This window comes from Elaeis guineensis, chromosome 4 (genome assembly GCF_000442705.2).
Source record: "Elaeis guineensis isolate ETL-2024a chromosome 4, EG11, whole genome shotgun sequence".
Taxonomy (NCBI): domain Eukaryota; kingdom Viridiplantae; phylum Streptophyta; class Magnoliopsida; order Arecales; family Arecaceae; genus Elaeis; species Elaeis guineensis.
The window spans coordinates 122709364-122733100 of NC_025996.2; the positions used below are offsets into that span (position 1 = coordinate 122709364).

The window sequence follows — 23737 nt, forward strand, 5'->3', positions numbered from 1 at the left end:
TGCATACAGCATCGGCCCTAACAAGTACAAGCTCACATATGATACTTCAACCCTGTTATCTTGCAACTATTTGATCAAGTTCATAATAACATGATCCATATGGTAAAGGTTCCTACTGTTATCAACTCCTTCATCCATAAAGGTGCCACATGTTGAAGAGACGGATCAAATTCATTATCTGCAACTAGCATCTTTGCCACTGATCAAATCAAAGTCTTAAATATGAAATTTTCCGGTTTTTATTGCTGAAAATCAACATGAAAGAATATCCAATGCATTGCAGAATCATACCCTTAAATCCCAGATGATCTTAATGTTAGATGTATGTCCTAGAAGCCAATATAGCTGACACATTATAATAAATCTAGGACACAATTTTGTACTTAAAACATTGACTTGATCAATAAAAAAGCAAATTTTATTTTCATTCAAGAGTGATATGTCCTTGAATCGTCCATGGGATTAATACTTCGATACACGATACATATTCTCAAAGAGTTGAGAATTAAAGGCATGTATATAATTTCTAAATGCTTCCGGTCATAGTATCATTATTAGGACGGTGATCGATCCGGATAGACAGACGCACAAATCATTTTCTTCGGAATAGATGAGTCTCTGATCTACGGTGTAGAAACACTGAGCGATGAGTGTAAATAGTTGTTAGAGAACAACTAGTACTGAGCGTGACCATACGAGAGATCATTTGGATTTCTATTCGATCGTCAGTGATCATCCCGATGCTGTAGTTGTGTGAATTGTCCTTTGACCTGCGATGGCACGGTTGCTCGCAGTGTGACTGCTGGAGTTTGACTGACACATAAACATGATCTCGATGAGTCCTTGTAGTGGATGTTAGCGACAGTTGGTCCACTATAGGAGTAGGATGCGCGTCTAGATGAAATCTATCGACCTTGATAGAAAAGTGTAGTCATATGAGATTTGAGAAGCTAAGTCTGAGAGTTTGTGGCCACAGCAGTGATTAATGGCAAAGAATTTTCATGAAAATCACAATTAGACTTAAGCTAATCGAATCTATCATATGACTAATAATGAGGTTTGACGATTTATCCATAACCTGCCATCTAGTCGGGACTCACGATAGAATGACTGAATCACATATGAACTACACCTTGAGATTCTATTTCGGTTTTACTGGATTGCCACTGCATACTGTTAGGTGTCACTGGTGGATTGTGAGAGCTCACTAAGGTTGCTCAGGATCGACAATCCTTGATGAGTTAGAATGAAATCATTCCGATCTATTGAAAAGAATTTCAATGATACTATGAAAGAGATCATAGTATATCTCGCTACCAGATAGAATTGAATATATGGGGTCACACAACAAAGAGATTAAACCTGAAATAAGCAATTGGACTTATGAAATCTCAATTGGATTTAGAGAAACTCTATTGGATTCAAGGTAACCTTGCTAGCACATGGTTGAACTCAATTTCTTCTTTGCACTTGAATTATTTATATGATAAGATTAATTCAAATTAATTACCTACTAATAACCTAAATGAATTAAATTCATTATGCTCCAATTATTGGGTGCCTAGGGTTTTGGATCATATGCATTAAAGGTTCAAACTTTTAATCAAATTCCTTGATTGTTTGCATGGAGCACCACTTGATTTGATCAAGTTGGGCGTGCCCACTTGATTGAGGGCATGGAGGACCAGCTAAGGGGCGTCCCAAATCTCCATGTGGTGTGTGAGGGAGTGGGCTAAAAGGTGCCAAGTATTGGCGCCTCATGGATCATCTAAAGGAGATCAAAAGTCTAAAGCTACAAGGATTCTTAATGCAAGTAGGACTTGTATTAAGGGGCTATTTAGTTTTGAATAGGATTCAAACCTTTTGCCTATTTAAAGGGCCCTTCTTTAAGACTTTTATGAATAGAATTTCAGAAGTCCCCATGCCTCCTAAGAGCTCCCCACGCCTCCCTCTCTTCTCCCTCTTGGTTCCAATGCCCAAAAGGGGTTGGGCGTCCATCATCTCCACAACCAAAGAAGCTTAGGCGGCACTTCTTTGTGGCTGATTTTCAGAGCTTAGCTGCTGCATAACCAAGAGAAGAAGAGCAAAAAAAAAAAAGAAAAGAAAAAGATCAAGAAAAGAATCTAAGAGTTGATCGCGATCCAGAATTCGTTCAAATTCGTAGGATGATCGTTTTTGAAGAAGAAAGATCAACATCATAGAGGGCTGTTCCAAACTGATCCTGAATGGATACCCGTAGAGGCCAGACACTTGCGCGGCTAAGGAAGAACCTACCTTCTTCCAGATCCAGATTCGAAGAAAGAAATTATGAAACAGATATGTGATTCGATCACATATTTAATTTCAGCATAAAATTCAGCATGTGTTCAATTTCAGCATATGAAGTAGATCCATGTGTTCTTTGTTTTATGCATGCATGATTTAGATTAAAAAGAGTTTTAATCTTCTATTTCGCTGCATTGTTTAGAAAAAAAATTTTGAAACACATTGGCATGCCCCTACATGAAATTCCAACACTTAATCAACCAATAGCAAAAGAAAGGACAAACGGCACTAGAGAGCAAAAAAAAAATTAACAATGTTTTTTTTAACTTGGCCAATGACTAGCTACGCACTATTTAATCTCCCACTCTAAACACTCATTTAAATCTAATGGACAAAATCAAAGAAAATAGTCTGGAAACCATGCCACCATAAGAAAAGAACGATTGGTTATGCAGTTATGCTCACCCTTATTCTCTTCTCTTCGGGTCTTTAGCTCTGTTTTTCTTTTCTTTTTTTCCCCTTCCCTTCTCCTTTTATCTTGTTCCCCTTTTTCTTTATTCTGCTACACCTAAGAGAGACATTGCAAGCCTTACCTAAGTTGGATGATATCAGATGTCAAACTTCCCATTAACAGAAAACAATTAAATCTCATACTCCTCTAGGGCTTCTTGACATTTGACCCCTTCCGAAAAATTAAGCAGTGGTTTCAAGCTCACTTGGCCCCAAAACAGAGATAACAGACCAAACTAAAGTAAGGGCAAAAATTAACTTAGTTTCTAATCATAACCATTGGACCAAACTACTTAGAGAAACAAAGAGAAGCTCTCTAAAATAGACAATAACAACATACAGATATCCAGCTTTGAGCAAACACCAGTAAAACTCAAATATTAAAAAGAAAAGAATACAAAAATCTAAAGATCTAAAATCAAATGTAATTATAATCCCCTAATTAACCCGAGGCAAGATCAGTAGGTCCTTCTAGAATGCCCTTTAACAAAATCTAGGTATCATGTAATGAAATCTAGACCACCAAGATTGCCTTCAGAATTGCTACCTCAAAGCAAGTATAGACAAGAACAAAGCAATATAATTTGGGGGGAAGAAGGTGGGGGAAAGAGATCATCTTCATCATCATTAAGGAACTTAGAACCTGCTAGAGAACTCTTGACAGTCGAAAGGGGCACTCAACATTATGGCAGTATAGGGAGATCAAAGGAAAAAGACCTGCACTAAGATGTGATTCTGTAATGAATGCGTTTGAGTCTTGTCACTAGACATGGGCACCAGGCCGGGCCATGTCTTGTCACTAGACATGGGCATCAGACTGGGCTGCCCATGACACAGCTCGACCCGGCACGAACACGGCCCACTTGCAAGCACGGCCCACTTGCTACAGTAACGGACCGTACCAGGCACGACACATATAACGGGGCTGAGCTGGAGGTTTTACAGCCTGCCGCCCAGGTCTGGCATGGCCCATAAGGGTCTAGGCTGGCACGACCCACGGCCCAACCCGCATGCCAACAAGCCCCCCTTAAGATGGGCCGTGCCTGGCACACAGACACGGCCTATAATCATTTTTTTTAATTTAAAAAAAAAATAATTTTTTTATAAATTTAAAAAAGTTAGGGAATAAATATAAAAAAGATGAGGAGATGTTTTTTTTGGCTCGTAACGGGTCCAAACGGACCGTGCCCGGCATGGCCCATCACGGATCCTTTTAAAAAATAAAAAATAAAAAAATGCCCATCAGGCCTGCGAGCCCATGCCAAGCCAAGATTTTGTTCAAACGGGCCATGCCTAGCACGGCCCATTAAGCCCTCAGCCCGATGGGCCTGGTTCGTGCCGTGCTAGGCACAGCCCATTGCCCATGTCTACTTGTCGCTAGACTCATGAAGGACCCTTACCCACCAATTAATTACTAGACTTAAAAAACCCCAAGGGCCCCAACAAACTGCTTAATAAAGATATCACCTACAAGCAAGTTTTAACAGCACAACAAAAGAGTTAAAAGCATAAGACTAAAATCACTTGAGCACATCACAAATATATGCACATTCCATTCCAATTATAAACATGAAACCGAAAAGATGGTCAGATAACAAGTAAACCAAACTATGTCAACAAAAAGAGAGTCCAGTTGCTCTTAGTCCATTAGCCAAAACAACTGCCATTGAGATGTCAAGCCTTCCAACTTGGGCTGTCAAACAAACAGGTCTCAAGAGCAGCTCATTATCAGCCAAGAATTCAGCTCGAGACAGGCTAGCTCAGTTAATAAATGAACTGAATATGAGCCAAACAATAGAGCTCAACATATAAACAATCTGAACACATCTTAGGTACAGCTTGTTCATGTTCATCTAAGAATAGCTCAAGATAATTGTTAAAGGACGTTGCTACGTCTACCCAATAATCTCCCGGAAAAGCATAAACCCAATCTTTTAGCAACATACATAGCAAGTAGGTAGTTTACAAGGAACCAAAATGTCAATTTTGTCCCTGATGGTTCGAAAAAAAAAATTGGTGAATCTTAATCCCAAACCAAAAAAAAATGGAGAATGTTAGCACCATACATTCATTGTCATCTTCAATAAAAAAATTCAACTCAATTGAGCCTTAATCCCAAACTAGTTGGGATCAGCTACATGAATCTTTTTCCTCCATTCACTCCATTTAGAGCCAAATTTCTGAAAGATGAGACATCAAATCCTTCCTTAGTGCTTCATCCCATGCGATTTTTGGTCTACCTCCACTTCTCTTTCCTTCTACATGTATCAAATTACTCCTTTGCACTGGTGCATCCATTGGCCTATGTTTCATATCTCCAAAACATCTAAGTTATCCCTCTCTTAATTTGTTCTAAAATGATGCTAACTCTACTTTTTTACAATTGATTTCATTTTTTTATTCTATCTTTTCTTGTATTACCACACATCCATCTCAACATTCTCATTTCAGACACACTCATCTTGTGCACATTTTTTTTTAATTGCTCAACATTCCATACCATAAAGCATACCTGGTCATATGAATGTCCTAATAAAATTTTCCCTTCAACTTCACATATATCCTATAATAACATAATTTCCAAGTTGCACTTCTCTATTTTATCCATCCTACTTCAATCCTATGCATTACATCCTCTTCAGTCTCCTCTTCCTTATAGAAAATCGATTCTAAATACTGAAAATAATCACTCCTAGAAATTTCATAATCCTCCCTCCTCCTCCATCTCTATTTCTAATTTTACTAAAACTACATTCCATGTATTCCGTCTTAGTCCTACTTAACCTTAAACACTTAGATTCTGATACACTCTTCCATTATTCTAACTTACAATCAACCCCAACCTTGGTCTCAACTACTAAGATTGCATTGTCCAAAAATAGCATGCACGAAGGCGTAATAAGCTCATTCAAAAATAGCACAAAAATGTAAAACTTCTTATAGTGGATCCATAGTATAAACTTATTGTTATTAGAAACTCCTTAGTACTACCACTAGTTCTCATACTAATAATTGCTCCATTATACAAATCTTTAATCATATTAATATATCTAAAGAAAACTCCTTTCCTTTCCAACCTACCATAAGACTTCTCTAAGCCCTATCATATGCTTTCTCTAAATCAATAAAGCCATATGAATATCTTGTTTTTTCTCGACATTTCTCCATTAACCTCTGAAGGAGAAAAATAGCTTCTATAATCGACCTTCCTAGCATACAATCCAATTGATTTTTTGATATTTTTGCATCACGCCTCAATCTATGCTGAATCACCATCTCCCAAATTTTGAATATCACCTTTTTATCCTCATAAATCAATACTAAAGTGCTCTTCCTCTATTCATCAGACATCTTCTTGATCTTCAAATTCTTGTAAAATAAATCGGTTAAGCAAGTTACTCCTATGTTGCCTAAACACTTCCAAACCTTATTAGTTATTAGGGGATTCCATCAAGCCCGACCACTTTTCCTATTTTCATCATTTCAATAGACTCTTTTATCTCAGATACTCTAATTATATGTGTCTATTTAACATTTCTATTCTGCACAGAACTAGTACTGCATCCTCAATCATTTATATGAACTTTCATTAAATAGTTTATCCAAATAACTTTTCCATCTTTCTTTCATCTCATCCTCCTCAACAAGATTTTTTTTTTATTTTCATCTTTGATGCATTTAGCCTGAGTCGAGTCCCTATTTTTTTCTTTATTTCTTGCAATCTCATAGATTGAACTTATGATATAACTCTTCATACATTTTGGATATAGCCTCTCATATCACCTTCTTAACTTCATAGCCATCTTACAGCTTTCATATGCTTCTTTATTCTTATATTTAGGTATTCAATAGCACTCTCTTTTAGTCTTAAACATAATTGAACTTTCTCATTCCACCACCAAGTTCCATTCCTTTTTTCCTTTTGATTCTTCTAATACTTCTACAACAATTTTCCCTGTATTATTAACCATCTCTTCCTACATGGTCTTGATTTTCTCATCCTATTTTCCTTCCTTCAACATTCTATCCTTATAAGGCACTTATTTCTCTCCTAGCAAATTTCCAGCACCTAGTCCTTGAGTTTCTAAGTGGCGTAATTAAACTCTAACTTGTTAATTTTTTACACAAAACTTTGATCAATCTTTCATGTAAGTAAAAAAAAAAAAAATCTATTTGGCTAGTATTATGCCCACTTTTAAAAGTAATCAAATGGGAATCCTTTATAAAGCAGGTGTTAGCCACTATTAGGTCATACGCCATCTCGAACTCCAAAATAGCATCTGCTTCCTTGTTTATCTCTAAAACCATAACCTTCAAAACCTACATTATATTTGCATGCGTGCCCATTCAAACATCCTCCATTAATATCTTGCTGAATCTCTTGAATTAGTCCATCTATATCCTCCCAAAAGCATTGCTTTGTAGCATAATCTAATCCTACTTGACAAGCATAATCACTAACGATATTAATAGACTCCTCTTGTAATACTGATTTTATCAAGATTATTCTATCCCTTACTTTCTTCATGTTTACAACCTTATCTTTTAAATTCTTAGCTACTATAATTCCTATTCCATTTTTTATCTCTATCTTTCCAAGCATACCAAAGTTTATAACATATCTTACCAACTTTCTTTATTTTTTCTCCTACCTACTTAGTCTTTTGCAAGTAAGCTATGTTAACTCACCTTCTAGCCATTGTATCTATTAGTTCCATCAATTTAACCATCAATAACCTTATATTCCAAGTTACCAAATGCTTTCCTAGATTAACTTCTTTACCACACCCATCTATTAAAGTATGAGAAATCTTACCTACTTCTCATTATATGCAGGCATCCATACGGTGCATTGCTACTAGCGAACGCCCCAATTAAGGCTTTCTCACTTTTCACTACACCCGGCATCCAATGCAGTGCATCACTAATAGGAAACATCCCACAAGTTTTTTATATGCATTCATGCCATTAAGATGTGACTCTAGTTTTATGCTGGCCATCAATCTACTGCAACCCTCCTTTATCCGACCTTGGGAGTGACTACGTACAAAACAAAGGTGGAGTTCTTCAACAAGAATATTACTAAATATTAATTTGAAAGGATATTTACAAAATCAGCCTCGATATTCCCCATGCTCATAATAATTGCATGAATCGACTGGCATAGATGTGCATCTGATTAAAGCCTTGCCCTCTGCTCTAGATTCTTAAATGTTTTTGAGCTTTGCTATTGCTACCAAGCTAACCCAATCATTCAGTGCATAAATTTTTTCTGACACTTGTTGCTACCATAAAACCTAGACATAATAGAGACAATTTAATAAACCAAAAATAGTAGCTACAAACTGTCGTTTGCGTTATCTATTAGGAACATCACTTCCCCACTCCTGCTTCTTCCTTTGTGCATATCTATAGCACAACAACTAGGCACAATGTTGTATTTCAAAATTCGAATTATGATAGAATTTTCTTCACATTGTAGACAGTGGCTCACAGTAGAAACTGAACTTTTCAAACTCATAACTCAGCAAAAGATGCAATCACAGGTAAAAAATTAAAAAAAAATAAAAAAAAAAGAACATGTTGATGCAAGTTGAGAATGAAATGAGTACCATACGCCTATACCGAAGTCCCAAATATTACACAACAAATACCATCCTCCATTCAATAAAAATATCTTGAGAAATCCATGCATAGAAAATTTAAAAAAATATATATTTTCAAGGAACAAAATCAATTCAATTGTCAGAGCAACCTTATACAAGTGACTTATAGCTAGGATTGCTTATATGACACTAGGAAGATAACCTGCCCCCTCTCAAAAGAAAAAAAAAAAAAGAAGAAGACAGTTTTTCCCTACATTATATGTATCAATTGTAGATCTGAACCTAAAGCTCAAGGAATTCCGTACTAGCCCGAACCAGCCGGCACACCCCGTATCGAGCTGGACCAGCAGGAAACTGGGACAGTTTCGCCGGGGAAACTGGTATACCGTATGAGGGAGAGGGAGAGGGAAAGAGAGGAAGAGAGAGAGAGGAGAGGGAGAGAAAACCCTAGCCACCGAAGGCCGGCAGTGGCCTGCTGCGACCACCGAAGGGCTTTCACAGCCCGATTATCGCCTGATAGGGCTTTTACAAGAGCGAGAGAGAGAGAGAGAGAGCTCAAAGGGGGGAGCTACATATCGGAGGATGCACAGCTGGTGGAGGGGCCGTCAGTGTTTATCGGGTGGCCGCCGTGGCCATCGGGCTGCGGAAACCGCACAGACGGAGCCCCGACCGCAGAAATAAAGATGAATCGTGAAGCCGGCAATTGGTTTACCAACTTCACTTTGGAATTTTTAAAAAAAAAAAGCCAAAACAGTGAAGCCCGCAAATGGTTTGCCGGCTTCACTTAAGTGAAGCCCGCAAACCAATTGCCGGCTTCAAGTATTTTGGGCTTTTTACAAAAAAAAATAGCCATAAAACAGGGGCATCGCCTCTGTTTCATGCCCACAGCACCGCACGCACGGAGTGTGCCATCCAACGGCCACGACGGCCAGTCGCAGACTGTCCGACAACATCTCCAACAGGTGCTCTCTCTCCTTTTCTTTCTGCCCCCCCTCTATTTTTCTCTCTTTTCCTCCTCCCGATTCGTTTCCTTTGCCTGTGTCAGTTCGCACCAGTCCAGTCCGGTACAAAATCATACCAATCCGTACCGCCGGCTGGCCGGCACAGATTTTGATACCAAGTCTGCAAACCTTGCTAAAGCTCATATAAAATCAAGACAAATAATTCATTAGAATACTTAAATCTCTTCTTATACAGTAAGTAAATAAAGTATGATGCTCCATCACAGCTTTAGTAGTTAAGAAACTTTAACAAAATACCATCAAAAAATAGGAAAGAAATTTTAACATAAGACATTCCAAGTCACCTTAGTCATTTAGGATGATCTAGTGTTCTAGACAATGCCACAACAAAGCATATTAAAGACATTTATTGTCCATAATTGTTCATACTAAGGACTTCCATATCTACTCATACCACGGTACCAAACCAATAAGGTAGTGGTGTTATAACGAGGTTTGGTTTAATATATGAGTCGAACTGATCCATATCAATTCGAACCAAGCAGAACCACCCTATACTAGGATGTGTACCATACCATGCTGACCTGTGTCGCCTTGTTTGAAAGGCACCATCAGGAAAGGTGAGAAAAGAGAGTTCAGGAGCTGTCTCAATACAGGATATGTACTGTACTATACTGACTGTACAACACCGAGCCAGTACCCATACGGTACCTGATACTAAGATTGCAGACTTTGGTTCATATGAACAATAATCAACACAAAAAACAACAGGAAAACAAAATACAATAAGTGCCATGCCGAAGAATACCTTCCATGTTGATTTTGAGTCCTTCACTTTGGTCGATCGAATCATCTCACATAATAAACCTAACATCATCAAAAAAGGAAACATAAATACAAGAAGCAAAAATTGACAGATGATAAGTATACATAGAAAGTAACAACATGATTAATGACCATAAAATGGCTTACAAAGATTAACAAAAGTACTAAAAAGCACAAAATGGAAAGCTTTTCTTTCCTAAACTAGTTTTGAGCCCACGCGTTGCACGCGGATTCTAGATCATATAATGGATCATTTTTTTAAAAACATTTATTGATAAATAGTAAAATAAAATCCATCAAAATTCATGATGTCTATCCATATTCTCAACTATAGGGTTTTTATTGCAAGAGGGTAATAATATCAAGCTTTAAAAACTTCATTTAGGTCACATAAGTGGGCTTTAATTCAGTCCTTTAATAACATCATGCTTGAATTCAATACTTTAAGAATTGTTTGGTAGGAGAGTCTAGAGACTTGGCATATTGCAAATTGATTTTGATCCAAATAGCATTCATAGATGATGAGGTGCTGCTTATGTGGACAATCTAAATGGCTAATCCATTCTCTCAGTTTCAGCTTTCATATATATATATATATATATATATTAGATTGTTCCATTGACATTATTTTGTCAGCTTGGCTTTGGCTCCATCAATTTTCATTTTTATAATTGATTGAACATGATCAAGAAAACTAAGAAAAGCAAGACCTTGAATAAAGTGAATACTAGATATTTTGTGCCTTCACATGCACAAACCAGATCGCCTCAATTAGCATAATTTTCTAAAATAACTAATTTACATAGCAAAGTTCTATAAATCAATGAAATTAATCATTGAAACACTATTCTTCCCACACCTAAAGTGTACGTATGTGTGTGTGTGTATTCAAGTAAACAAATGCTATAAGTAATCATATCATTTAGCTTGCTAAGTCTTCTATAATGTGTCAATATTTGTAAAAACTGATGTACATATTTGATGATCCATGTGTTAGTGCTTCAAAATTGGGCTGCCAATCTATTAGAATTTACAAGTAGACACTAAAAACAAAAGTTAATAAGGAAGTGACAAATTTAAGAAAGGAATCCTACAAAAGACTAGTGAGTATGTTTTGTGTATATGCATGTGCGTGTGTGCAACAGGGGGAGAGCGATAGAGAAAGGGGGGGGTCCAACAGATGCTATCAGGAAGATTTGAGCCCAAATTGTATCAGTTAAACACATGACAAGTCGTGAAAATTGAGAATCCATATAGTAAATATGATCTGTGATTTTAAAATTCCTGAAAAAACAAATGTGTCGAAGGTTTCTTTTTTATTAAGTGGAAGGAGAATGATGATGCCAGTAGATCTAAAGAGCTAAATTACAATGTAGGCACATGATTGGGGTCCATAACAATAATCATGATCTACATAGGGCAACTGTGGCTTGCATATGTCTAAATTCTAAATTGCACATCAAAAATCAGGTCATTTAGTTTAGGAAATAGCTTTATTCATTTTGTTCCACTTGATAAACAAGCAACAAAATTCTTAAAGATGTCATGTAGGAGTAGCCATCTAAACAACATTGTTCTCTCATGGTGCTGTTTTAAAATTTAAAAACCTTTTTTACGAACCTTTCCTGAATAATAGTAAAGCTGGAAAGACACAAATGAGTAGTTTAGACTTTAGAGTGGAGAAGATTTTAATCAGCTCAAATGTTAAAACTTCTGAGCTTAAATCTTTTCAAACACCTAGTTTAGCAAGCAGTAATCATTCTCCCAAGTTCATTCTCCTCTTTATGCCACAAATAGACATCACAATTCTCTCATGGTGCCGTTTTAAAATTTAGAAGTTTTCTTATTGACCTTTCCTGAATAATATTAAAGCTTGAAAAAACAAAATAGTTTCGAGTGGATAAGATTTATTTAGCTCTAATGTTAAATTTCATACATAAATCTTTTCAAACACCTGGTTTAGCAAACAGTGATTAATCTCCCAAGTTCATTCTCCTCTTTGTACCACAAATATGTATAACTTCAGGGGCTAATATTTGCATAAGAAACAAAGAAAAGGTAGACGTGGCCAAGGTGGACATTGTGATGGAAGAGGATGTCAACAAATTGGGAAAATTAAGTCATAACTTATTTCTAATTTTGAGATTTGGTGTGATCTACATGAGAAGCCTACTACAGCATACCATGCAAATATTATAGACAATGGGCAGTGTTTGGAGGACCAAAGCTAACATGTGTTTAGTTCCATGTCAATTTTGTGGAGGTCTCGGATATTTAAACAATGTCAAAGATCGCAATTAATAACTTTCTAGCTAGTCCTTTTGGATGAGGCCTTGAGTTATTACAAATGTATTCGAGCAAAGAGAATAGCCCATGTTTGACTAGAGAACATTATAGCACCGGCCCTTTTGAGGATGACCACAAGTCGATCATCATTTTTTCATTTTTGATTGGACTCTTCCCCGACAAGCATGCCATAGCTTAATATGGGGGAGTGTGCGAGGACTCGTGCAGGGTTTTGTTTGATCTCGTATTGGTTGTGTGCTGGAGAGATTTTGCGGATTTAATTACGACCAAGGACCCAAATTAATAGATTTCTAACTAGCTTTTTTGGATGAGGTCCTGGACCAATACAAGTGGTGTCACTTCTTCAATAGTATGCTCGCACAAAGCAACATTTATTTCACTATCATAAGAAGCTTATTCTAAACTTCAATAGCCCCTGTTCCCTCTTTCACCAGTACTCCTTAAATATCAACTGTTGCTACTTGCTATGTCATAGTTCATGTTCCAGCATCTTGTTTAGAGAAATTCCAGGCTAAAGGACATGAAATCATAATAACCCAAGCATATTATCTTCACAAACCTTTCTTTATCTACATTTGTTACTCTGCTTGATGGTTATATGTCTCAAGTTAGTAGTATGGAAAATCTTAATTCTGCTATTTGTTTATCATCTATCCTGTGATATTAACATTTCATCTTAAGTTTGTCTTTCATTTGCAATTTGTTTTCTAGCCTTTGGCTACCTAATTATGTTCCTTGAGACATCACACTAAGGATTAGCAGCTCAGTTTGTATAAACCCCAAGATAATGTTCATGAGACCACATTTTGTCACACCTTGCAACATAATGAATTGAAGAGAATATCATAAAAATAATGTTGAGGTAGCGGACGACTTGTCCTTGACTAATATAAGCAGTGCTTTGTGGGAGTTAACATGTAGATTATAATCACCTGCTCTGACTCATCTAATGAAGTTCAAACCTTTAATTGCATTTCCTTCTCAGTATACTATCTCCAAATCTTGATTTACTATCTGCTCCTTCAAAACTTGTTGACTACATTAACTGTCATGCATCATATTCACCAAGGAAGTGGCAAATCAGATGCTATTGCATCAAGCATATCTTATACATAGGTTCTGAATGTGTTTTTGCTCCAACTACATGAATTTATATTCATATTCATGTTAGATTCCTGATATACACACCATTTCTTGTGGCAAGAAAACCAACTTGACAGGAAATTCTGTCCACTTGTTATTTTATTCTTCTATTAAATGAAGTGTATAATAGAAAAGTCACCAAAAAACACAGAACCAACCTCATACACATTGTGTGACACATATGGCTAAGTCTTCTGCTTCTTTGGCAAAGGAATGGTCCACATACCTGTACTCCTTGTCCTCTCTCCAATTATGTTTCATTTAAATCCGCTTCTCCAACTTATCAATATTTTGTATTTCATTTCCCACCATTTATAATCTTAAGGATGCATATAAAATTTCTGCTCCAGATGGGTACAAAATAGTTACTAGGAGACTAATAATCACATTCTTAAGGACAATATCTATGTACATCATTCTTAACTAGAAAGCACTTAGGATGCAGATAAAAACCATCCTACATCAGCAAGGTTGATCTATTATAATGTTTAAAGCAAGGGTGGCTACCAAATGCTACACTAACATATGCATTAGCGTGCATCATTCTCAAGAATTGCAATCCAGATGAGTACACATGGTCAGATTCAGACTCTTACTGATCAAGTCAGCAAGTAGAAATTAAAATTCTAGTACACAGAGAACATAATCCCAAAACCATCCACAAAGCAAGACATGTAAGATCAATGTTGTTTGTGAAGAGAATAATGCAACTGGGAAAAAGGAGTCAGGCCAATTTCAAATGCAACAGGCCTCTGTACCAGTCTGTCAGCACCTCAAGTTTTCAAGTCCTATTATTTCCACCCTTATCCTTCATCAGAGTCTACATTGTCATTAAGTTCCTTAGCATGTAAGAGAACTAATGCTCATTTTTAACCTGGTCTATGTGGTAGGTTGCAATAGGTGATTTCCTATAGTTATACCATTATTCCAGTTTGGCAACACAACATCTCTTGCTTGCATTGGCCCCATCAAAGTAACATATCCAGTCATCAAACCAAGATTTGCCATACCAGTCGCCCGCAGTCGGTACCGGTGCATACCGACCGTACCATACTGAATGGGCATATGATACAATACCCATGCTGCATTAGTACCAAACTGGCATGTGGTATCGGGAGAGCATCATCATTCAGAATGCTAAATTGGGTACAATACCAAGGATACTATACCAAGCATACCAACACTGTAACTGGATGGTACTGGTATAGGATCCAGTACCGAGACAATAAACTTTGCATCAATCATTCATCAAAGATGCAATGGGGGAGGGAGAGCGTGAAAAGTGCGGAGTTTAAAAAATGAATTAATAAACTAGACTTGCAAACAACATTGCTTGGACTAAATGTTCCATATGAACTCATGTTCAACTCCTGGAATCCATGTCATTTACATATTCAAACCAGATTTACATTAGCCACTTGGATATCTACTAGATTTTACTGGCTGCAACTTCTAGAAATCGATCGAGAGGTGGACTCTTCCAACCTCTGTTGTTAGAATCGTACGAGTCGCGAGTTGACTCACACGATTCGCGACGATTCACAACATGGCTGGTCGAACCGGAATGGTGAATCGGAAAATGAGAAGAATCGCACCCGCAAGTCCATCGACTGAATCGTGCAACTCGAGGGATCGTCCGATACCATCGAGTCGGAAAAGATAAGTTCCGATGGTGGTTATTCGCCGTTTTTGGAAGCCGAAGAGCCAGGAAATCAAAATAGAAGTCAGATTTTGGCAAAATCTGCTTTCAAAATTGGTTCGCACCAGCAAATCAAAGAGATTTCTCACCTTTGAACTTCTATTCGACTGTTTCTCCATCTTCTCTGGCTGCTTCAAGCCTTCAAAGACTATGGCGAGAAGAGGAAGAGGTCACGTGGGGAAGAGGAAGCCTCGAAGCCTTCGAAGCATCCCTGCAAGTTCGCCGTAGGTCCGATAGGTTCCTCTTTCCCATTGCTTTCTTTATTTCTCTTCCTCGGTCTCTCTGTTTCTCTTCTCAGAAGCTTTTTTTTTTTAATCAATCGAAGCCTTCTTCTTCCCCGATCTCTCTGTTTCTCCCCCGAAATCCCAAAGCTTTTTTTTTTTAATATCAAACCGAAGCCTACTTCCCAATCCCTCTGTTTCTCCCATATTTCTCTTCCCCGAATCCCTCTATTTCTCTTCCCTGATGCTGCCTGCGAACTCTTTTTTTTTCCCGATCAGACCGAAGCTCTCTCTAGCTGTGGTCCCTCCTCTTTTTTTTTTTAAGTTGGACCTTCTCTCGAAGCTTCGAAATCGAGAGGGGAACTGGAGAGGTCTAGTGACTCTAGTCCCATTCTGCTTCTGTTGCCACCAACAGGCAACAACCACGTAAAATGATGTTCTCACCTTCTTTAGATAATTACTTTCCCACTTAAATCCTCACCCAAAAAAATAAATAAATAAAAATAGTAGTAACAGTAAGATTAAATTTTTTTTAGCAATTTTTTTAACAATTTTTATTTTTTTAACAGGGATTAACTTACATATTTTACAGTGAAATTGTGTATTATTATTTTATTGAATAATGGCACCTAGAAAAAAATCTAAAGTTGTGGATCCCACTTGGAATCATTGTAAAAAATTTGATGATGGCAAAAGGGGCGATGGAAATTACATCTTGTATGCAATTATTGTAATAAGAGTTTTTTGAGAGAAGTGAATAGAATGAAAAATCATCTTGCAGGTACATATAACAATGTTTCTCTTTGTACTCAAGTTTCTGAAGAAATTCAGAATTTTTTTAAAAATTTGTTGGGGGAGAAAGAAATAGAGAAAAATTTGGGTGATGATGTTGAGTGCTTTGAAGTAGATGAGCCAAATGCAAAAATAAGGAAGGGAACTATGGATTCATTTATGATGAAAGGAAGGGGAAATGTATGTAAACAATGGATAATGAATGAAATGATAAAAAAAAGAGAACCAGTGGTTAAAGATATTTGTAGATTTCTATATGGACATGCATTGGCATTCAATTTGGTCAAAAGCCCTTTATTGGCTCAAATGATGAAATCTGTTGGGGAGTATGGGAGAGGATTGAAACTCCCTTCTTATCATGAAGCTAGAGTTACTTTCTTGAAGAAAGAGGTAGAAAGTGTTAATGAATGTTTGATAAAATATAAAGATGAGTGGAAAAAAATGAGATGTTCAATCATGTCCGATGGTTGGACTGATGGAAAAAATCGGTCTATTACTAATTTTTTTTGTAAATAGTCCAAGTGAGATAGTGTTCCTCAAATCATTGGATACCTCTGATGTTAGGATTCAAACAAATTGTTTGAATTGCTTGACAGCTTAGTAGAGGAGATTGAAGAGGAAAATATAGTTCAAGTGGTGACAGATAGTGTCTCTGCTTATGTTGGCGCGGGTAGACTCTTAGAAGAAAAGAGAAAGCATCTTTTTTGGTCTTCATGTGCAGCCCATTGTTTAGATTTAATACTTAGTGACATTGGAAACATTCCAATTTTTTTTAATACACTTGGCAAGGCAAGACAAATTACAGTTTATATTTACTGCCATACTTGAGTTCTTAGTTTGTTTAGAAAATATTCTAAGAACAATGAATTGACAAAACCGGCGGTTACTAGATTTGCAACATCCTATCTCACTTTGAGATGCATACTAGACAGGAAGATTGCTTCAAGGGCTATGTTTGCTTCAGAGGAATGGACAAGGAGCACTTATGCATGCAAATTTGAGGCTAAAAAAGTTCAAAAAATTGTATTGAGTGATAACAGATTTTGGAAAGCTACAAAATATTGTTTGATGTGTGTCCTTCCTTTGGTAAAAGTGTTGAGACTTGTTGATAGAGATGCAAAACCGGCTATAGATTATATTTATGAAGCAATGGATAGAGCAAAATAACAAATTAGCAAAAATTTCAACAATGTTAAGAAGAGGTATGATCGGATTTGAGAGATAATTGACATTCGTTGGAATTTGCAACTCCATAGACCACTCCATGCGGCAGCATATTATCTTAATCCCAAATAAGTCACACTTTTTTTAATTTATATTATTCCATTAATAAATTTTATTATTTTAAATTTAAATTTATTTTTTGATTCTGAACCTTTAGGTTTCAATATAATCTTAATTTTAATACCGGTACTGAAGTAAAAATTGGATTATTCAAGATAATTGAGAAGATGTATCCAGATGTTGAGACAAGAGTCATCATAGATTCACAATTTGAAAAATTTAAGAAGGCCAAAGGTTTATTTGGGATGGACATGACGGTATCAACAAGAAATAAAAAACAATCAGATAATTATAATTTTAATTTTATGAATTCATTTTTACTTGTCTAATTTAAATTTAATTTATCTTATTTTATTTGTTTAGCTCTATGGTGGGAGAGTTTTGGAGAACAATGCAAAGAACTTCAAAGACTAGCAATTCGAGTATTAAGTCTTACTTGTAGTGCCATTAGATGTGAAAGAAATTGGAGCACATTTGAACATATTCATTCCAAAAAAAGGAACCGTTTGGAGCAACAAAGATTGAATGCCTTCGTGTTTGTCAAGTACAATATTCAACTTGAGATGAGACAACAAAAAAGACAAGAAAAGGGGGAGACATATGATCCGATATACTTATCAGATATGAAATCAAATGATGAGTGGATAACTGAGCAAGAAAAGCAATGCTTACCAGATGATGTGTCTTGGTTGGATGTAAATGAATGTTTTGATGTTGATGAGAGACCTAATAACAGAACAAGGAAGAGAAGTATGCAAATTATTTTCTAATTCTTTTTTTTAATTTTTAATTTTTTAAACAATTGCATTATTTTCTTATTTGGCTTTGTTGGTTCTTAAAATATTTTTGTAGGACCAAGAAACTTAAATGTTGATAGTAAAGGTAAAGAAAAAAAAAAGGTTGTTGAGGAAGATATTGAAGTGATAGAAGAAGATGAAGGTAATTAAGAAGAAGAGGAAGAAGAAGAGAATCAAGAGATGATTATGCTTAAAGATGATGATGATGACGATGATGACGGCGGCGGTGGCGATGACGACATTAGCTTTGGGGATGATTATGATGACTGAAGATTCTATTTAATTTTTTGAGTGAATAGTGAACTAATAATACTTCATGTTTACTTTTAATTTATGTTTTGGACTTAGTATTTTAAACTTATCTATATTTTTTGGACATCTTTTTGAGTATTCATTGATTAATAGATTGGTATACATTTTGATTGTGCTTTTTGTTATTGAATCTTACGATTCGAGTCACGATTCGAGTCGCGATTCGAGTTAAAGCATGGGCGATTCATAAGTCGAATCCCGATTTGACAACATTGCTTCCAACAACAAGTTTGAATAGACCCACTATAACAACATTAAAACGAGCTTTAATTTTTTTTAAGAGATTGGTCAAGATGTACGTATTGAATGAACTTGCAAAATTGAATTTTCTATGTTTCTTAAACTAATTGGGAGGTTTATTTTTTTAATATTTTCTTTGCATAATATTTAAACATATATATTTTAGTTAAATTATTTTTAAGATACTCCTCTATCTTCTCTTTTCTTCATGCGAAGCCAATCACCTGGGCGCATGTCTGAATCTGATTCCCATTTTCGCCTCCATGCAGCACCATTTTAGAGGATTCAATTTTTAGTACTTTTGTCATGCCGATACTTTTGGACATATCAAGCATCACAATACCATCTGGAGCAAAAGGATAGGCACCTAGCATGCTCCTTAGAGCATCTTCTCACAGAACATATAGAAAGAGCAATGGCACTTCAATTCTTGATTAATATTGATTGCCAAACCATTTCAGCTTACTTTACCAATGTGCCACACATTTTCTCTTTGTTTTTTTTTTCAATGTTATATGGCATGAATGCACGTCTCTTAACAAAAACTAAACAAACTGTTCAAATTAGTTAGTCAAAATAATTGGGCAAAGTTTTATTTTTATGACTTACAGTTCACATTGTCATTGACAGATTAAAAAAAACATTTATGCTAAAGGACATTCCTATAGGAACACCTGGCCTCTATATTCTATACATGCAAGTGGTTGGATATTTTGGAACTATACATAGACATTGGTACCCTTAATCAACGTTAGATGCACACAAACACAAGATTGCCACAAACCAATCTAAGGCCACATACTTGCTGACCATATCATTACTGAATACTTTCATAACCTTTCTCTCCATGCTTTTCAAGGTCTTCTTCTCCACTTCTTAAACATTCAACTAGAATCTTAGCAGCACTGCTTGCTATAGCTTCCCTGAATCTTTGTTACGTAAAGTTACGTAAACCCATAAAACTCCAGCCTTAAATAGCATAATTCTTGTAATCTAAAATTTATCCAACAAGTCAAATCCCATCCCCAAATGACCAACTTTATAAATCAAAGGATAATCAATTAAGACATGGGCATTAGGAAATGGTGAGAAGCAAGATCTTGCTTTTGGTTTCCAAATTAAATTATGTAAAAGGGGAACAACCCTCCAAGCATCATCTGGACTTCTGAAAAGATTAAACAACCGCTACAACGTCTATGCTTCCAAATATGTGCATCCAAGAACTGTTGTATATACACATAGCTGTTTCATAACTAATCGGCGACCTCAATACAGCAGTCTTAACCAAAATAACGTCAATAAACATAATCTAAAGAAAGCATTGACAGGTAATCAAGAAGATCAAAGAAAGGAAGGAAGAAGACTGGTATAATCCTTGCGGCAGAGATCAAGACTTACGGTCGCGGGTTATCTGGCGGAATGTCTTGTGATCCCCGCTTTGGGAGGAGTCCGAGTCCGACATCGACATGATTCGTCTCCTTCTTGTCGAACTCCTCGCAATCTTACGATCGGAGACTGCTAGATTTGGGGTTTCTCCACCGATGCGGCGGTCGGGGGAGGGTGGGGCTGTGGAATCTTGGGCTTCCTTCCCCTGGAGACGAATAAAGAACCGTGGGTGGCGAGGGGGAGGACGGAATATTTCTTGGGGGTTGTGATCCGAGGCGGTGGTTGACCGGCGAGGGACTGGAAACCGCTGCCTCGGCTTGACCCGAAAGAGGGCGGATGTCGCGTGATAAAATTTGAGGAAAAGGTCACCGCCGTCGGCCTCAAATAGTTGCGGTCGCTGGTGAGCAAAGGACTAGAATACCCCTATCTTGCGTGAAATGTGGGGAGAGCGAGTGGGACGGTGCCGGGTGCCAGTCTCCTGGCGTGGCGGATGTTAATGGGCATCTAATCATAGTTCACACCACAATGCAACACAGGGGGCGGTTTTTTCTTTTTTTCTTTTTCAACTTCTTTGAAATACAATATAAAATAAATATAATAAAATAGATAATAATAAAAATATAATATAATATGATATATTATAAGTCTAACTATTCTCTAACATAAATTTTTGATATTAATATTATAATAAATATCATCATACAAAATTTTAGTAATACATATATATCCATACAGATAGTGAAATAATATGTTCTTGTAAAATAATAAGATCATAAACTAATCTATGTATAATAAAAATAGAAAAGTATTGTATTTAAAAAATATGTATATCCAATATATCAGGATCCATAATGGCTATATTTTTATTTTCAACTAAATTCATGATCATAAAAATATAATAGAAATAATAAAATATTAGGATAATTTAATGATATTTGCAGGATATAAGCATGCTACAGTAATCATGAAAAGTATTTTTTATTAATATCAGCATATACTGTGCAAATATAATTATAAATAATATCATTAATTTTTGCATTAGTTTAGTAGTATTAATTAAAGGTTTTTTGTTTAATGTGGTTTAATAAGCTAATAATCTTCTTATTAATAATATTATTTTATTATATTTTTATAAAAATGATGCCAAATAAGGGTCCTACTTATTATCAAAAATAAAGAACTTGATTGGTGGTATTATCAACATGGATACCTCCGTAGCAAATAAAAAGCTCTGCATAAAGAGGCCTCCATTTTAGACTTTTAGTATAAATATATTAGATTTCATTATACTTTAATTATTTTTAGTTTATCAAAATTTGTTATTCTTGCAGGGTTCAAAAACCAATATTTGTTCCTATTTTGACCAAACAATATAGTACACATCGAATTGAGCGTCAAATTTACAAGGGAAATTGATGGGCGCACATGGATATGTCCCTAAAATTCTTGAATGGTCTTTTTTTATCTTCAAATGCTGGTTTTTATTTTCCTATGATGCTTTATGCTCTAAGAAAAAATATACAAATATTGAGTTAACTAACTTAAGTATTGTTTCATATATACATCGAAGTTTGAAATAAGGTGTTGTAAGTTAGAATCATGTGTATTTCCATATAAATAGTATCTCATACACTATCCAAATAACGTGTATAATATTTAGACATTCATATCAGCATTTGTGAATAAATTTATTATACAAATTATAAAATTAAAATATAATATCAAACCATTACCTAGCTTTGAGGTGACTCTAAAGTTTTATAATATCATGTAAAATATTTTGCCAAATGCAATATTGAACATAATATTCACTAAAAGAAAACGAGCATTTTGCAACAAGTTTTAATAATAGCCTTACAAAAAGTGTCAAAAAAAGCATGTTTTTTCTCAAACTTCTCAAATATGTTGAAGCTATAACCTAAAATATCAATTTAGTCATGACATATAGAAAGTGATCGGCGAAAATGATTTTTTTAATTAAAAGAATTTTAATGATACGTAGAAAATTATTAAAAATGCTTCTTCTGAACAATAAATATGTATTATAATTTTAATGGCTATATTATTTACATCATATTTTAGCTAATGATAGCATCCAAAGAGTACATATATACTTAGCTGCACAACAAGGTCGGGATAAAATAATGAAGGGTCTCAAGCCACGCACCCTTAAATTGATAAACTGAGATGGTAATCGAGGGACTAAAGTTTCATTCCCCTTGACTCTATTTAGAAAAAGAGAAATTGAATAAATTTAGAAATGAATCGACAGAGGATCTATAAAACCTCATAGATCGAATAAGAAGAGTATCGATTGAGATAAAGATAATAATCAAAGATAGATCGAATAAGATATAACTATGTCAAACTTAAGGCCAAGCATGTATGGTGATTTATAGAGTTTTTCTTTTCAGCCTTGCAAAAGAATCATGATATGATACAAGACTTGAAATCGAAACATCAAAAGTGGGGAGTAGTTAGCACTTGGTAGTGGAAATATCAGAAAAATGGATGAGCAGATGTGGATAGGTTTTGGCATTAAAGGCAGCAGTTACCAATTAAGTGACTTATAATAGCATATATAAATAATAGGATGTAACTTCAAGCAAGAAACTCTTTGATCAATCAAACACTTTAGTTATCTTAATTTATCTTTATATTTAATTGTTCATTGCATTTATTTTAATCTTTTTGCTTTAGTTACCTAGCTTTACTGTTTATATGGAGTTGTTGGCATAGAATCGTAGCCTGGATATAATCTACCTTCTTTTTTTTAGAAAGCAATATCATGATAATGAAAGTTAAAGGCATCAAGACCCATGCTACCAACCCTTCATCTAATCTTCTTTCCAGTTATTGATACTAGTGATATGTTCACGCACTTATACTAACTTGTCAGAGATGCACATGCCATCTCCCCTGCCCTCAAGTAAGGAATATAGTGCTTAACACATCTTTTCTAATATATACAATACGACAGTTTAGGTAGCTATAACTATGTCACTAAGTAAGAAGATTGTTATTCAGTTGTTATGACTATCAGCAAATCCACTATGCCATATCAAGGAGTCTCAAAGTTCTCAGACTAGACCATTTGGACTAGTTCTTTCGATCCTGCAAGGAGCTGAAGTCTTCAACGACCACATTGACTCTACTCCTAAGGAGCTTGGCTTTGACGGTCATGTTCCATAGAGAAGATGATCTATTCACTAGCTAGTCCTTTATAAAATATAAATGAGAGCCGATGTGGCTTATTAAAAGTAGTCACATGTTAAATGTGTCTATGTTAAGACCACTTATGGAACAATATAAGAAGACCTTGAAATTGATGATAGAGCTGGTTAAAAAGGCTTATTTCTATTATTGAGAGTCGATATCATATATTGTA

The 23737-nt window shown here is 35.7% G+C and overlaps 1 protein-coding gene across 3 annotated transcripts in view; it reads right to left on the reverse strand.

The window, feature by feature from the left end:
• The window catches only part of LOC105042714 (SNARE-interacting protein KEULE), a 62411-nt gene extending 41709 nt beyond the window's left edge, over nt 1-20702 (reverse strand). For 2 of the 3 annotated variants that reach the window (XM_010920011.3, XM_010920009.3), the window contains exons 1-2: nt 20362-20667; nt 10152-10210 (exon numbers count right to left, since the gene is read on the reverse strand). In XM_010920011.3, coding sequence (XP_010918313.2) covers nt 10152-10210; nt 20362-20431 — 129 coding nt within the window. In that variant the 5' untranslated portion in view covers nt 20432-20667. Of the gene's footprint in view, nt 1-10151; nt 10211-20361 lie in introns of all 3 variants that reach the window. The other variant, XM_010920008.4, reaches the window with a different exon arrangement.
• Between the last annotated feature and the right edge of the window lie 3035 nt (nt 20703-23737).